Consider the following 17,546-nt stretch of genomic DNA (forward strand, 5'->3'; position numbering starts at 1 on the left):
CCATACTGTTCTCTAAAACATTTGCTAAGTTACTGACAAGGAGAATTTGTCTAACAATCAAGAGCCTCTTTAGTTGGTGATCACTTCCTTTATTCTCATGACCTTAATGTTTGATTCAGGGGTGATACGGTAAGGAGAACTTTGATGCTAGTCACTCTTAGGGGTTTGATTCAGATCTAATACTGTCAGGACAAATTAGTCACTACGAAAGATTAAAAAATTTAAATGAACCCTTTTGCCCGCTAACATCAGTATCCATATTCTTCATACTATCTACTATACATTTCCTGAGGTGTTGACAAAGAATTTGTTTGATAATCAAGAGATGCTTTACTTGGGGATCATGTCGTCTATTCTCATTACCTTACTGTCTGATTCAAGGGTGATATTATGAAGAGAAATTAGAAACTAGTCAATCTTACAGGTTTAAGGGTTAACCTCGACAATCAGTGGTAAATCCACTCTATTTCCTTAAGCTTTATCCATTATCGTGCTTACTTAGAAAATATAATTTTGGTGGTGGTGTTTTTTTGATTTTTCTCTTTTTCTGCACTAATGCAGTAGTGTTTTTTTAATGTTTGGGCATAATTAGACCTTAAGGGATAGATGTAAGGTAACAAAGGAAAAGCTTCATGTAGAGTCACTGTGAGCTGAAAATTACTTCTTAAAAGGGAGAGACATACAAACATATTTTGCTTCTAACTACATATATAGTTATAAGCAGCCCCACTGCCAATTTGAGTATGAGTTTGCAAAATCTGAAAGCTTAAACACATGGTAAAAAATTTTAAACATTGTGTGTGGTGTGATAGTGTTCATAATGTAGTCTGATTGTCTGGATGAGTGCAGTACTGAGAGCTGAAGTCATCATCACTGTATGTGAAGCATTTACTTTTCTACTGTTGAACTGAGTACAACTGCCTCACCATGTGTCAATTCATTTTTATTACTTCTGATCATTCTCAAAACAGGGTCAGTCATGCTTTTGAGAGCAAGTCTTAGGCAACCTCTTTGTCATTTTATCTGGAAGAGAACAAAGGTTAGTGATTACTTGATAAATGATAAATATTTCCCTTGTGTGATCAAAGTTTTATTTCACTTAAAATGTTTCCCCTACAGTCATGTGGTCTTTGACTGTTTAGAAAATTGCTGCTTAGCTGTGAAAGGGCTGTTTTTGTTGTGGGTTAGGTCAAGGTTTGGTGCACCAGACTAAATTTAGAAGAAAGGAAGATTCAACTTGTTGAATGATATTACAGTTGGGAAGATGTTTTAGTCCTCGCAGATATCAATGATAACATGTAGGGCAGCTGTCTCTTGTGGTTTAAATGTGAGGTTAGCAGGGGATGTTGTAAACCCTTTTATTTATGGTTGAGATTAAGCAGCCACATGTTCCCAACTTTGGACTGGCTCAGTTGTTTCTCAGTGTTCCAAAAAGTCCCCACTTCCTCAAATTCCAACTTGCATTAATTTGAATCATAAGAAGGCAGTCAGAAATAATGTTTTGGTCACAGGAGGTTTTGGGGAGTGCAAGAAGAGATTGCATCTATACATTTGAAAGCTCTATCATAATAATTATGAGAACTTAAAAGTTCCTTTTTTTTCTTATGCCTATTTAAGTTCTTAACACCCATGAAATTCTTAGGCAAAAAGTAATCGTTGCCCATGACATTAATTTGGTTTACAGATCACATCCAGTGTAAATTACATTAAAGCTCTGGTGTCTGAAGATTGTTTAGAAATAGAATGGAATGATGGACATAAATCTAGGCAAGTAGACAAGTTGATTGTGTTATTATGGCTTCAGTTCATGAGCACAGGTACACTATAGCTCTGATTAATATACAGTGGTGTAGTTGGGGGGTCAGGAGGTGCTTCTGAATCTACTTGGCATAAATCTTATCTTGCATTTTCATGTAATTCTCCCTGCATGAATATGAGCCTGCTGATAAATTAGGACAGTGGTATATGCCCCTTCATGTAAGGCATGCAGAAATCCTCAGATGTGACCTCCCATTGAAAAATCCTGTAGCTACATGTATGCCTCTGTTAACCCTTCACTTGTAAGAGAAAGAAGCGTCTACATGTAATTCCTCTTTAAGAATTTCACCCCTGAATCATATATTCAGATCACAAGATTAATGGAAATGATTATCTACTAACTTCCTTAAAGGAAGCTCTTGATTGTCTAAAAAACAAATTCTTCTCGCTAGCATCTTAGGAAACTGATAGAGTACAGTTTTCAAAATGAGGATATGAATGTTGGGATGTAAAGGGTTAATAATGGTGATTCACATTAAATTCGATCTAAAGTAATGAGTTTTTTAAGCAGCAAATTAACCACACTTTCTATTGCTTTATAAGCGTAAAAAAGCATACAGGATGTTGGGAGAGCACAAGGAAAGTTTGTAAACCATGAGCCAGTGGTCAAATCAAAACAGAATTTGTTTCACTTTCTTTTAAAATTATTTCACGTTTTCTTTAAGCTCATTAATGGCTTGTGTTCAAACATAGTAATTGTGAGCCATTATCTAAAGCTAATTTTTTGACTTGTTTTGTTATGTTTACTTTAATCAGGTTTCATAACAGCTGGTTAAGGTTTTCTTGCCAGTGTGAACACTGCAAGCAGTCACACAGTGGCCAGAGGACCATTGACACCCTTTCCATTCCAGAACCACTTGAAATCTCAGATTTCTCACTTTCTAGTAAGTTCCTGTACATGAATCATTAGGGAGAACTTTTTCTAATTGCAGCAAACAGGCAGTTTTTCAGATAAAAGTTTCTCTTTTTTATTGTTTTGATTTAAGATGTATGTGCATATAAATGTGCATAGTGTTGCAAGTATAAGTTGTATGATTGAGTAATTTTTTTTACCTTTATTCCATATCCTTGTCGATTGGTCTGTGAATATGTTTGTCCTTTCAACCTACTTGATTAACTGAATAAATACTATTAGTCATGATGAGTGATGATAACAAGTTCTCAGTTTTCCTGACTTTCATTACATTTCCATGTTTTTGGTTGGACATATTGTGCGCTGATGAAAAACAATGGTAGTCATATGTAACCTTTTAACTCCCACAAGTAATTCACATGTAACTTCTTCCTATTATTTCCATACATTATCCAGCAAACAGGTAATGAGAAACCTCAAACATATCAGGCAGAAGTTGTTATCTAGACCTATCTAATTAACACTCAATTCTCATTAACTAATTTACAAGGAAATGTGTAGCAGCTAGAGGGGAGAATTATCAATCAGATCTTGGGACGAGTTAAGGAAAAACTAAGAAACAAAGCATGCTTTCATTGGTTGATAGATGTGTTTAGATGAGACAAGTTAACCTTTACACCTTAACATCAGTATGCATATTCTCCGTACTGTTCTCTATACAATTGCTAAGGTGCCTACAGGTAGAATTTGTCTGATGGTGAGGAGCCTCTTGAGTCTGTGATCATTTCCTTTATTCTTATTAAATATTCCTTTATTTGGGAGAAACAAGATACTTATCACTATTTGGTAGAAAAGGGTTTAACACAGCTAAAACATCTCAGCTTCACATCAAATATTTTTTAAGAGGGGTTGAATGTAAAATCATAAGGGGACTTTATTCATGTTTGTGTTTCTGGTTTGCATAACTGTATCATTCTCCCAAAACCTCTCATGTCAGGATGAGTCTATGAAAGCAAGGAAAAGATCGTGCATTGAAATTACATATTTTGGGCACTGATGTAAGTCCCTGTTAATACTAGCCTAGTACTGAAAGGGCCACCCTGCCTAAATAAGACCTGCTCAACCTTTTTTTGTATGTTAAATTAAATTTATCAGCATTCTTTTCTATATTTTGCAGAAAATAAGGAAAATCTTGAAGTGAAATGGGAGAATGAAAGAGACCACCAAGGTGTACTCAACTTACAGTGGCTGAGAGAAAATTGTTACTCTGAAGTGGCCAGAAAATTAGACAACAAAAGGCGAATAACTCAACCCCATATTGGCGAGGTACTTCCGTGTGAGCCTTAATTGCCTGCATTTGTTACAGTTCATCCTACTGTACTCCTCAATCTTACATTCATGTTTCACGCTCTTTTACAGCACAGTTTGCCAGAGGTTGAATATAGTACCATTATGGAATCCAGGGAAGGTCTTTGGAAGTAAGTTCCGCACATGAATGTATTGCTCGGCTCAAAAAAGCTTTCAACAAGAAAAGCTACCGGTACTTATTTTTGACAAGTATTAGGTCTATGAGCTGCAGCTGAGGAAAAACTGACGAACATGTAGGAATACTTTGTCTGTAGAAAATAAATGCCCAATGTTTGTGAGACCTCCCTCATCGTAGAGTGCCTGTGGCTTAGTGGTAGAGCATCGGAGCGCGGAATATGAAGGTCTGAGGTTCGATTCCTCATGAAAACTCAGAATTTTTTCTTTGCCCCACGCTGGTGACAAGACAAAGAACATCTTTCTCTAAATGCTTAATGTCTTTGAGACTAATATTTTTTTTTACCTTTTCTTTCTGTGAGACTTTTATGATTAGGAAGTTTGGTCGTGTATATTTAAACTCAGGGTTTATCCTCGTCCTTTCAACAGAATGCTGTCTCAGCTAAGTGACCATGGTGTTTCGTTAGTTAAAAATGTTCCTCATGACGATGAGGAAAATGTGTTGAAGGTTTGTGTGCCATTTGATCTTTTGTATTTCATTACTGAGACTGCAAGTAGTCCCTCCTTTTCGACGAAGTCCGTCGCGAGAGTTAAAAAAAAATCAGTGAAAAAAGAGATCTGATGTAAGCGTGCCGCGCGGAACTCTGGCATGCGCAGTGAGGCGCACGAAAAGTAATTTTGTTTTCCTCACTCCCAGAGCTCCGTGCAACGCGCTAAAATAAATTTCTTCTACACTGATTTTTTAGTTTATTTATTAACTACTGATGATCCGATTCTTCTCTGACATTTCAGGTTGGAAGACTAATTGGACCGATACAAGAGACCATTTATGGAAAAGTAGGTTAACAAAGAGACTTGGTGGCTGACCATAAACATAGACTGACATTTTCATGAAGAAGAAAAAAACAGAATTAAGTTAAATAGTAATGATCACTATTTTCACGTCCAGTTCCAATGTGTATCGCTGTTTTTCGACTGTACACCGATAGTCTTCTTTTGGAGATAAAGTCGACTGAATATGCATCAGTGCTGATTGGCTGATATTCAACAGCTGTGTTGGCTAGTATTCAACAGCTGTGATTGGCTAGTATTCGACAGCTGTGATTGGATGGTATTTGACAGCTGTAATTGACTCATTTCGAAGATGTATTTTAAGAGCGGTCCGCTGTCGCTCGGCTCTCCTGTTGTTGTTTTTCACCATTGGTATCCGTGCTTCTTAAATTTCAATTCCACTGTCACCCTTGAAGTTGGTGGAGATTATAGAGCGCTTCTTTCACCCTGCTTGTTTGTACTTCGTTTGGAGAAGGTGGTCTCCGGTGTTGAAGTGGCGGAGGTCTGTGTCTTCGAGAGTCAGATGTCTCTATTGTGCTTTTAATCCTCCCTTGTGTTGGTCTTCTAGTCTCGCTGATTTGAACTTTACCTGCTCACTGGGAATCTTGAAAACTACACTATTTTTCTTAGATATGCTTTCATTTATTCACGTATTCAATGAGATGTGTCATTTTTTGTGTACTCTATTGTCGCAGATGTTTGACGTGGTTTCCACCCCAAATCCAATCAATATTGCATATTCCAGTGTAGGCCTTAGTTACCACATAGATCTTGCTTATTACGAGTCTCCACCTGGACTACAGCTTTTGCACTGCCTCAGGTAAGACAAGATGTAATGACAGGTCTATTGGCACGCATTGTGGGCACTCGATTTGACCGAGCGTGAGTGATTGAGACCATGACCGAAACGCGCAAGCTAGAAATCACGCGTCCCAGAGTCTCTTGCGCGCTTGTTACTTGCTTTCGTGCCAAGCGCCTTCACTGTTGTTTCTTTTGGATTAAAAGCAGTACACGGTTTTCCGTGATGTGCACTTTTGTTTTTTAGGAAGCTATCTATGAATTATTTTAAACTTAACAGACAGCTCGGTAATGTGTAGATTGTGAGTTTGTCAGGTGCATAGTTGTTCTGCTTCTTTTTTTTTATTATTTGCGCAGGTTTGATTCTGATATCGAAGGTGGGGAAAGTTTATTTCTAGATGCCTTTTACGTTGCTGAGGAATTCAGGAAACAATTTCCTAAAGAATTTGATGATCTTGTGAGAATTCCCGGAACATTTCAGAAGATACATTTTGAAAGGTATCACCGCTTTAATATAGAACGCTTGTGTGTAACAGTCCCAGCGGTAAATGATGAACTGTTACGATTCGGTTGCCACAAGAATAGACGATATGCTTAATTTTTATTGAGTGTGCTCAAACTTATACGATTATATTACAACGGCCGATAAGATCACTGGAAAATACCACAAGGAGTTAATAAGGACTTTTGAAGTGAAGAGTGGTGCTGGGTTCGATTCCCAGACCTTCCAGAGATACGTTTGATTTTATACACTGATGATTCACCAATTTGAAGTAAAGAACAAAATTACTATCAAAATTAAAGATAGTTCTAGAGTACTTTTGCCATGCCTTCTCTACTACACATTGTAGGTAGTGGGTCGATGAGGCAAGCACTTCTTTCTCTGTTAAAAACGGCGCTTCAAAATGATTGGTTTTTCTCTGGCGTCCTCGTGTTAGCCGACCCTAAAATGTAACGTTATTTCCCCCCAAACACATTGCCTTGAAAAGATGCTTCCTCATGGCAAATACTTGTGGGAAACACAATATTGAATTAATTGTTCGTCGATGATTTGTAAGGAATGATTTGCATCTATTTGTTTTTATTTCTATGTTTGGTTTTGGTGTTTTCTTATCAAGGGATTATCCAGTCAAGTTAGTTTACAAGAGACCGCACATTGTTCTCAGTCCAGATAAAGAGGTATCGTACCTGTTGTAATCCAACTTGAAATTTTACCCTTGCAGATAACGCTGGAATGGGTTGTTTGTTTTTAAATACCCAAAGTGAGCACTTTTCCTCCAACGTTTTCATTTTCTAGATTGTGGCCGTAACTTGGGCGCCACCTTTTGAGGGTCCCTTGTCAGTTCCGGAGGTAAGAATCAGCAGCTTGATTATTCTGATTTTTATAATTATTACAATTATTTAGAAATGATTGACTTTTCGAATAAAATGATTGACTTTTCGACGCATGTCGTGGGAATGAGACTTGATAATAACACCGGCTATTGAATTCCTATTGGTTCGTTGTTACAGGAAGATGTTGAGCCGTATTATAGAGCTTATAGATTATTTTCAAAGTTGATGGAAGAATCTCCTTTACAGGTAAATGCATTTTAAAGTAAATCAGCACTAAAAGCAGCGTTAAAAACATTCGTTTGCGATTGCGCGATTCCAGATTGCATGGGTAAAATTTCTTTCAATAGCATGCCTCTCACATGTGATAGCTGGGTTACTGAGGTGGCGATAGACCTCTGTTCGTTGTTATTGTTGTTGATTTTTCGTTAGGAGCAATTTTAGGGGAAACAGTGGATTAAAAGTTTGTCTGTTTTTCTTGTAGAAATCGGTGAGGTTGCATAAAGGAGACTTAGTATGTTTCAACAATCGGCGTATTCTTCACGGAAGAAACTCTTTCAATTTAAATGGCGGTGTTAGGCACTTTAAGGTATGAATCGTGGAAAACAGTGCTCTTAGTTTCAAGCGCGTAGACCGTGTGACCCCTTACACCCTAAATCGGTATTTATCTTCTCCACACTGTTCTATACATTTCCTTTGAAGCTGAAAAGGAGAATTTGTGGAACAGTCAGGAGCTTATCTCAATGTGTGATTCAGCAATGATGATGTAAGGAGAAATTGGATATTTGTCTCTCACAGGGATTGAGGGGTTAAAGATCTTGCCTATCCCCTCCCCTGTAACTTTCCTAATAAGCTTTCCTGGTCTGTCCCGGAAGAATAAAAAATATGCGTGCTCATGGAAGTATATACTTTCGTTATTATATTCAGACACATGGTTTTTTAAGGGAGAGCGATAAGGTTGGTCTCCTAGAGGAAAATCGTAGGCCATTGTAATACACAGCCTTAAGTAGGAGAATTCTGGGACTTTTCTAAAACGCAAATGCATTTATTATTCTTGTGAATCCAGGGTGCCTATGTCAACATCGACGAGTTTAGAAATGCATTTCAAGTGACATCAGAGCTGGTCGGATCTGGAGAGCCCTGCAGGAGATCTGGAAACCATTGCTTCCTTTAGGAAAGCACAAGAACTAAATAGGCCTTTTGATTGCTACTTTTATCTTCATTTCAATGACATTGTAATTCCGAAATATTTGGAAGAATAGGGAAATTTTACATGCGGGAGCTGGCTCGCTTGTTTTTTAGAGATCATCACATATTTAATAGTTATATTAATGAGAAAGATGAAAAGGGTGGCTAGGATAATGAGTCTTAGTACACCGCATAGCACTGGTATGATATTGATGTAAATTATTAACTTATATGAATTGTCTTAGTCATTTTGCATCACTGTGCCAACAAGGGTCACCGTGATTAATACACCATTGGTAAAACTAGATTTGTTACAAGTTGATGAGAATTTAACCTTGTGGAATTTAAAATATATGGCTCTTTGACCAGCACTGCGGCTGTCAATACCCAATCTTAAGCCATGGGAACTATAGACATAGACGAATTTCCTTATCTTCATCCAGGAAATAGAGTACATTTTGTAACGAGAGATGACTGTGATGAAGCATATGCAGCACAGCGATCATACATCGGGCATGCGCAAGGGGATCAATTAAGTCAGCGGCGTGCCAATTTCCCGCATGAGAAACAATCGTTTTCACGCTAATTATGCGAAACGACTAAAAAAGCATTGACACGTTTAGGTAAATCTGTAAAAGTAGATAAAGTAGAGAAAGAGAAAACTCGAGACTTTTCCAACAGAAGGCCTATTTGATTACCGGTTTCCAGCTGAATTACCGTTTATTTTTAGCTTTACCGAAAAGTTGAAGATTTTCAGACACCGCAACTCTCTCGTGTGGTTGTTTATAGGACAACGTGGTTTTTATACCCTGAAAGCACATTACCTAGCCTCTAAAATATCCTCACATGCTCAGGCATTTGACCGCTGTGTTAGCTTATGCAGGGATATATAATACATAACAAATTGAAGCCTCCAAGATAAGTGATTGTTTAATGCGTCAAGTGAAGAAAACTTAAAGGATATTTATCAAAGACAAACTGAAATTGTTTGTTACCTGCGATTTTTCAGGGTATAAATGCAAGGCTGGAGTAATATACCGATGTTTTTTTTTTTTTTGGTTTATATTGTCCGAGATTTTTCGGTTTAAAAAAGAGTACGAATTTTTAATTGAAATAGAGAGGGTCTAATCACCGGTGAGAAGTAAGATGCGAGAAAGTGTTCGAAGTGACTAGTCATCATTTATCGCGGGGGGGGGTGTCAAGGAGGACTTTTCTTGGGAGGGGGGTCGCTTGGTTTTTGGTGAGAAGAGAAGGAGGATCAGCTGTCGCCAACGGAGTTTGAAGGTGAGAGTGTAGAAAATTGACTGTCAGTTAACTTTCAGTCAGGGTGGGGGATGGTAAGAATATTGCAGATCCTTATCAGGGATCAGGTAAATTTATCAAATTTATAGTGACACAACCAAAATCCTGCAAACTTTCCACCCACCCCCCCCCCCCCTCCCCCGGCGATAACTTACCGACCGGTCCCTTAGCGATCAAGTATTGGATTCATTCCTGTTTCGCTGAGTTTTCAACAAGAGGATTTCTGCAAACAATGAATATTTAAAAAATTCCCATTTCCTATCTGTCATGTTGACAAGGGACTCAATTTCACACAAACGCGTTTGCTTGTTACCTTTTAGCTTGAAATCTTTTGTCAGTCTAAACATTCCGTTTATGATAGTGTCACTGCGGCGAGTGTCCTAAAGATGTTTTAGAACACACTGATTGATACTCTAAATATTTTAAACAGCTAAAATCTGGCAAATGATTCTGTCTCGATTAGCGAGAAACTCTTCTTGGAAAATGGTTGGTGTTCTTTTATATTTGAGTTTAGAGAGCTTAAACTCTTCAAACCTGTATGAAAATTTCAGGGCCAAACTACAGGATTTTATTTAGTGTCACCGGCGATAACAGTATAAGACTACGAGCAGTTCCTCCTTTTCGGCGAAGTCCGTGGCGCAGGTCGAAAAAAAAAACATTGAAGAGAAATAAATGTTAGTGCCTCATCTCAAGAGCTCCCGGCGGCGCGCTAACATCTTTTTTTTTTTTTTTTTTTTTTTTTTTTTTTTTAACCCGAGAAAGAAAGAGTACTTTTCACTAATTTCAGAAACCTGCATGTCTAATGGATGTCTTTAAATAAATTATGGCGAATCTCTGAAGAAACATATGTCAAAATTGAAATGTTCTCCAAACCCCTTTCCAAATTTTTCTCTCTTTTTTTTTTTTAAGTATTTCCAGAAAGCAATGTGGTTTTATCTATTCACTACCGAAGACAGTTTAATGGGCAAAGTTTGAGGCAAAACTCTTTTCCGATGAGAAATGCCCTGGACCGTTCTTACAGATATCGCCTCTTAAAGGGTTTATCTTTCATTCAAAGTGCAAAGAATACAGGTGTCTGAATGTACAAGTGCTTTCCTGTTTACCAAAAAGTAACAGCTTTTCGTTGGTTGCGATAAAACTGCGTTAAAACTGCCCCTTAAAATTTCATGGCGTCTTCAAGTTACACCCTAACTGGTAAAATCACCTCTACCTTGTCTGGCCGTTGACATGAAAAAATTTAGTTGTGCTTTAAGAACGTCGTTTTACCCCTTAGACCCAGATATCAGTTTGCATATTAACCATACTGTTCTCTGTACATCTTCTAAAGTGCCAACAAAGAGAATTTGTCTTGCAATCAAGAGCTTCTTCACTTGGTGATCATTCCCTTTATTCTCATTTCCTCAATCTGTGATTAATGTGTGATGTTGTAAGGAGAAGTTAGATGCTTGTTACTCTTCGGGATTACTAGAGGGATTAACGTTGTTTTATCGTGTTGGCAACACCTAAACCAGGGATTAGTAGGAAACAATTGTTTACTCAGACTTCGACTCATTATTAACCGGCCTTTTAAAATAGTTTTTGCTTTCTTCTGTTTTTCTTTTCGTTACCGTTTGATCATCTTCAGACAGAGTAGGCCCCTTCAATTGTTATCTCTATTTCCTGCTTGTAATAGCTGTTTGAATATGATCCAGCTGTGGTCAATTAGAATTTTCATTTATAACTTGGGACCTGCCCCTGAATCAATCGTGTATTTCCCAGTTGTTTTACGTAATCCGCCGAATTAGAAGACGCGCTTATTAACTTTGCGTAAGCGAAATATGGCACTGGACAAAATCAAGCTGGCGAATAAAATCGAGGAATACTTTTAAAAGAAACAAAAATAATTTAACACCATCACCGATGATCCTAAAGCACCAAATATGTACATCGCATGCGTGATAAACCAGGTTGTTATTCTGATACTATGTTTCCAATACTATGTCATTTGACTTCTGCGTTAAAGTCACGCGCTAAATGATATTATGCAGCGCCGTAATACAATGTGGAACAGGGCAAAAGGCGAAACAACTAAATGGCCGCACTGAAATATCCAAACTTTAATTTTTCTCCCGTTATTAAATAAGGTCTATGTAGGATATTAAAAGTCAGTCCACGCGAATGCCTTCTTATTTTCGCTAATGATTCTTATCTTTTGTTTTTCTTTACTCGTACACTTGACCTTAAGCAGTCAGGACGACAGCGCCAAGGAAGACTTCGATAAAAAAAAATTAATTTCTGCCTTTATTTAGAATTTCAAAAATGGCTGCATGTATTTACTGTCTCATACGGCGTCATAACGTATAAAAGAAGTTTTGCGTTCCAAATGGAAATTAAAATTATTTGCCGTCGACGTTTCGGTTCGCAGACGACGCAAATTGTGGTGATTTCACGTTGTTGTTATGCATAGGACGGCTAAGAAATGTACAAAGTTTTAAAACGCACGTGCCGAGCTATTTTTCTGCCAATCATATCTTTTGGTTTTTCCATGTCCTCGTCGCCGTCGTGGTTTTCTTTAGGTTCCTTAATGTACCGTAAATACAAAAGAATCCTTGGCGTGGGAACTTATCTGGTGTGTAACAGCGTTTTCCTCATTAATTGCCTTTCCTTGAGGAGGACATTCACAAAAACATTTTCATAGCTTTTTAAGAGATAACACTGGAAAACAATAAGCTTTTCTGACTGAGTTGAAACTAAGCAGCTTGGTGATATTACCCACGAGTACAGAATTAACGACACATTCAACTTCAAACCAGCTACGTGGCCGGTTATAATTCACCACTGAACTGAGAGAAGACAAAAACTCCAAGCCAAAAGGTGTAATGTACTCGAGCACCGCTACCTCACAAAATGGATCAGCAAAACCAGCAGATGAATGCGATATGTCGCACGTTCTGGGAGGAAATCTTGATCCAGAAAACTCGACAGCATTCATCGCCATTACATTACTGACCGTTATAGCCATTGCGTCTTGTCCCTTCACCATTTTGTTGAATGCATTGGTAATCGTGGCAGTGAATACCAAACCTAGACTCAAAACGTCCTCTAATATACTTGTCGGCTGCTTAGCGGTTACTGATGTCTTTATGGGATTGTTCGCCCAACCCATGTACATAGCTTGCAGAACACTAAACTTACATGGGGATACTTCAGACGAGTATTGCACACTACTTCGGTTGACAAGAAACATCATCAGACTTTTAGCTGCCTCATCAATCCTTCACGTATTCATCATGAGTTTTGAGCGATACTACGCCATAAAAAATGTCTTAACCTACACGGCCATGCGAAATAAAACTCGCAAACTTCTTGGTTCGTCCGCCCTGGCCTGGATAGCAGCAATAGCAGGAGCTGTTCTACAAGCGTTTAGCATCAAAGTCTTCATCACTTTCACAAGCATTTTATTAAGCGTAATTTTGGCTGTAATTATCTTTTGCCAGGTTGGAGTGTACTCAGAGACCCGCCGGCATGTAAAGTGCATCGCCGCTCAGCAAGTCTCCCTGGAGGCCAGAAAGAAATTCTCCAAAGAGAAGAAAGCCCTAAAGTTAACAAGTTGCGTAATAGCGTTTCTTCTTTTAACTTTTTTGCCATTATTTTTCGTGCGAATACTTATGTTTACCTCTGCCATTACTAGTGTAAATTTATCTAATTTTAGCTTTAATGCCATAACCCTTGTAATAATTCTTAATTCCCTAATAAATCCTATTATTTACTGTGTCAGGCTGAGGCAGTTTCGCGTTGCGTTTGTGCAAATTTTGCTAAGGAAAAACCACCCACAAGCTGAACAGTTTGAAATGCGTATGGTACGGTTTGTATCAAAGAACTGTACTGTAAAGCCTGAAGCCGGACATCAAATGGAAAATACAAGAAACAACCAGGGAAAACAAGAAATTGATACTGGATTTCAGACATTAGGCTAAGATCTGTCCCTCCTTTTTTATGTGAGCGCGCCGCACTGAACTCTGGGAGTGTAGCGCTCGAAGAGTGGTTCCTTTCGCCTAACTGCCAGAGTTCCGCTCGGCGCGGTAACGAGAATTTCCTGTCCTTTTTTTGCTAATCATATCAAACTCATGGGGTACAAATAGTCTTAACATGAATATAGTGACCACGCTCACTTCAACGCCCTACTCAAATCGAGTGTAATTTTCGAATGTTTTACCATCGTGCGGATTCGCTATGTATTTCTGAAATATTAAACTATAATATTGTGGCTTTCTATTTCGCTAATTTTCTAACTTGAAGGTAAAGTTTTTCCCTCGTCATTTTTACCTTTTCTCCGAGCGGTTGCGTGAAATTAACAAGAAGTTTTTGATCAAAACACGACCGAGCGAGCGAAGGGTCTCGTGCGATATCTCTTTTATACAGACGCAAATTAAAAATGTACCGCCAGAATCTAAAAGAGGAACAAATTTCCTTTGTTTTGATATGTAAAGCGTCGAACAAAAAGCAGATCTACCCTCGTCAAATAGCCTTTCAAAACAGCTGTATCTTCCTCCTTTTGAATTTTTCCTGTTTTGTAAGCGTGAAAGCAGTAGGAGAGGGATCGGGAAACTAAAAAAAGCGCTTTGGGAATTAATCTGCCATCGTTTACTTACGAGATAAACAAGTAAGAGTTGTGAAGTTCGTCGAAGTATGAAGTCTAAGTAAATGCCTTTTTTAAGCTTGTTTGCTGGAGTTTTCGTAAACTTCCCCGATTAATTTTTCGTTTCAGCTTACTAATCTATACTATTTCAAAGCAATGTAAAGACGAAGACTGAGAACCATGAGTCGGTCCTTTCAACAATCGTAAACAAAGTGTTTGAGCAATCAGGTATACGAGGTGTAATAATCAATAGCCGCATATCAGAAGTCATTCGGAAAGAAAATATTCTGTCTTCAGAAAGCTGTCAAGAAAGCTAGTAATCGTGGCGGAAGGCAATTAAATGCACTTCTTAGCAAGTTGGAAACGGGCTCTAGCTATCGATCTAATATCATATCGATCTCAATATCATATAGTGTTGTATTTTTCTTCCGTGAATTCGCCTTTCTAACGGGGGTGTATGTTGAGTATTCATTGCAAAATCGCTTTGTTTTTTTATTTCTCTCTTTGACCTGTCCGCCATTTTAAAAATTCGCAACGGAGAGCATGCACATTACGTGGGGTTAGTGGTCGCGAACACCTGGAACCGAGAAAAACAAATGTTCGTCGCGCTGGGGAAAGAGTTTGATATGTTTTTGGCTCGCTCAACGGCTTTCGCCGACTAGGAGGGACTTTTTGTAGTCTAATAGACATTATATCGTCCTCCTTCGTGTAATCATCTATCGTTTAAATCTATTCGCTTTTTCGAATCTAGTCTCACATTTCCTGCATTTGCAGTCGCTGTAATCGTTAGGATATTTTCCAGCAGCGTTATAATCTCGTACCCAGATCCTGTCATGTAACCCATCGCTTGGCCGTGGAAAGTCAGGGTACGAAACTAGGGGTTTACCTCTTCTTCAATTTTTCTTACTGCACTGTGATGTTCCGGACTTAACGTTTTGACCATTTAACACCCAGAGGTGATTAAGTTGTAACTTCTCCTTAAATATATATATACATAACTCAGCAAACAGGTGTTGAAGTCCTAAATGTAATAACTGTCCTTAATGTAATAACATTTGGTCCTAAATGTAATAAAGCCCTAAATGTAATAACGTTCGGTCCTAAATGCGATAAGGCTCCTATGCAATCGTTTAACTGCGATAACATTGAGATGTGAAAGTGACAGCTGTTCCACCAAAGAATCCTCTGACTTATATTCATGGCATATTGCGGACTCACTGATATTAATCAGCGTCTTTATATTTGCTAAAGACGTAGGTTGAAAAGCACTGGCTACAAAACCTTATGCTGATACTGATACGCTTTGGCAGGGACAGCGCAGAGGGAGGGGCTGGGGGGGCTTTAGCCCCCCACTTTTTTGCAAGAGTAAAAATAAATTAAACAAAAAATAATTTAACAAAAAAATTTTCCTTCACGCATTCTTCTTTAGCCCCCTCACTCGAAAACTTACTGCGCAGCCCCTCTTTTGACATCAAATTGGCGGACGCAAAAGTGATAGCTCTCTCTGTATCATTGGCTCAGACTCTTAAGTGTAACAGATTTTGACGATATACTTCTGTCATCAGTGCTTAAGTTAACACTTCATGAACCGAATTACAAGGAAAAGGAAGTCCACCGACTTACACGTTAGCCGACAAATTCCGGGTTCCGAAGTGCATTTTTTGTGCTGTCTTCCCTTGCCAGATTTGTATGGGTCTGCATAAAATATATTCATATGCGTTATTGACCAAGGGTGAAGTCAAAATGGCTGGATATTGGCCGAGTTCTTTTTTGTTTTGTTTTGCGTTTTTATGGACTGAGACGAAGTCTCGGTCCATGAAAAAGTAGAAAAAGAACGAAGCTAATATCCAGTAATCTTGACCATACAAGTTTAATTTGGTCAAGAGAGTTTATATTCCCTTGGCTTAATCATTAAAAGATTCATTGTATAGCAAAAGATTTCGCTTTGATAAGAATCAAGAATGGCCTGTTTATTTCGAGAGCCGATAGTGAAAACCAACTGTGTTTGCAGCACAATAAACCCAAGAGGGTCGTTTATTTTTTTCTATTTATATGACAACATTGTCCAAAAGTTACGAACTTTGTAAGTTTTCTTGCGTGGGATCAATACGGGGAATCCCGAGGGGGCGAGGGTGGGCCCATCATGCCCGCTCAGGTAGCCAATCACAGCAAAGGATTCACTTCATCTTGCCCGCGTGCGCTGCTAGCTATTCGATATAGTGACTTACAGAGCAAGATATCTACTGACCAATTATATGTTATCCCATTTCACGATCACAGGTCTCGACTTATTGCCGTTTTCCCACGCAAGAGTCAAATTGAACCATTGAGCTACAACATTCAACACATGATGGTCAGTTGATGGTCTAATGAACCATTCATTTTTTTCCTTTAGCCCCTTATGACGGGTTCATCAGTTCCCGAACCGAAATATTAGGAAAACATATATCTTACAGTTGATCTAATGTTTATACTTCATTTTTTTGTCTTCATCTCCTCTCCCCATCGTGAGGGGAGAAAATGAATAGATAAATAAATGAATGAAAAAAAGAAAGCTCAACAGTTTCCATTTATAGTCATATGGTACATGAACTGATTACTGAGGTGGAGTAAATCCATAGAGGGCTAGAAATGCAATATCCCAGGTTCAAAATTAAATAAATCAGGTCATTCTAAAAAATTTCGTTGTACACGCACGTCTTCTTGTCATTGTTTTTCCTCTCCTTCCCTTGATCACTTATGTCCAGAAATGCACGCAGTAACAAAATGGCAGATTTGACGAGATTTCGTCAAACCGAGTAAATGTTCATGGATTTGACGATTTTGGCAAATTTAAGTCAAATTCGTAAAATCGAAATCAGCTAAGCGAATATGACGATTTTGAAGAATTTTCGCCATTTTCGTTACTGCATGCATTTGTGAACATATCTCTATTTCTTCAGTCATTCTTGTTTTTTTTTTCTTTCGTTCTCTCTTCTTTTTTCAGTCAAGTTAATTTCAATTATAACCTGAATCTGGCTCACCAATAAACTACACCTTTATGTGTAGAGGATCACGAAAAATAATTTTTTTTTCCTCTTTCTCCTCTCTCAGATTTTGACGAAACTTAGATGCGATATATGGATGAACATAATTAGAGTGAAACGAAAAATATACAGATTACGAAAACAGATCCCTTCCTCATTCTGAAACGTTAACTACTTTTTATGTACCGATACCTAAAGGTGGGTACTTCCTTGTAATAGGCTAATGGGGAATTGTCACGGAACGGGGTCTCATTTTCACCTCCATATGGACTACAATGGGGTTGCATTTTCAAAAGAT

The 17,546-nt window shown here is 38.2% G+C and overlaps 2 protein-coding genes across 6 annotated transcripts in view; both read left to right on the plus strand.

The window, feature by feature from the left end:
- LOC131772994 (gamma-butyrobetaine dioxygenase) overlaps positions 1-9,432 on the plus strand; it is an 11,808-nt gene extending 2,376 nt beyond the window's left edge. For all 5 annotated transcript variants that reach the window (XM_059088958.2, XM_066173685.1, XM_059088959.2 and 2 more), the window contains 14 exons: positions 972-1,039; positions 1,685-1,767; positions 2,575-2,702; positions 3,849-3,997; positions 4,091-4,149; positions 4,583-4,661; positions 4,946-4,990; positions 5,680-5,804; positions 6,140-6,280; positions 6,901-6,961; positions 7,080-7,133; positions 7,295-7,363; positions 7,599-7,703; positions 8,181-9,432. In XM_059088958.2, coding sequence (XP_058944941.2) covers positions 972-1,039; positions 1,685-1,767; positions 2,575-2,702; positions 3,849-3,997; positions 4,091-4,149; positions 4,583-4,661; positions 4,946-4,990; positions 5,680-5,804; positions 6,140-6,280; positions 6,901-6,961; positions 7,080-7,133; positions 7,295-7,363; positions 7,599-7,703; positions 8,181-8,288 — 1,274 coding nt within the window. In that variant the 3' untranslated portion in view covers positions 8,289-9,432. The remainder of the gene's footprint in view (positions 1-971; positions 1,040-1,684; positions 1,768-2,574; positions 2,703-3,848; positions 3,998-4,090; positions 4,150-4,582; positions 4,662-4,945; positions 4,991-5,679; positions 5,805-6,139; positions 6,281-6,900; positions 6,962-7,079; positions 7,134-7,294; positions 7,364-7,598; positions 7,704-8,180) is intronic.
- Positions 9,433-12,462: 3,030 nt separating this feature from the next.
- On the plus strand, positions 12,463-13,424 carry LOC131773035 (5-hydroxytryptamine receptor 1D-like). The gene is made up of 2 exons (XM_059089000.2): positions 12,463-13,197; positions 13,362-13,424. The coding sequence occupies exons 1-2, from the start codon at positions 12,463-12,465 to the stop codon at positions 13,422-13,424; spliced, it is 798 nt and encodes a 265-aa protein (XP_058944983.2).
- The last annotated feature ends 4,122 nt before the right edge of the window (positions 13,425-17,546 follow it).

The sequence above is a fragment of the Pocillopora verrucosa genome, chromosome 10 (assembly GCF_036669915.1).
Source record: "Pocillopora verrucosa isolate sample1 chromosome 10, ASM3666991v2, whole genome shotgun sequence".
NCBI lineage: Eukaryota > Metazoa > Cnidaria > Anthozoa > Scleractinia > Pocilloporidae > Pocillopora > Pocillopora verrucosa.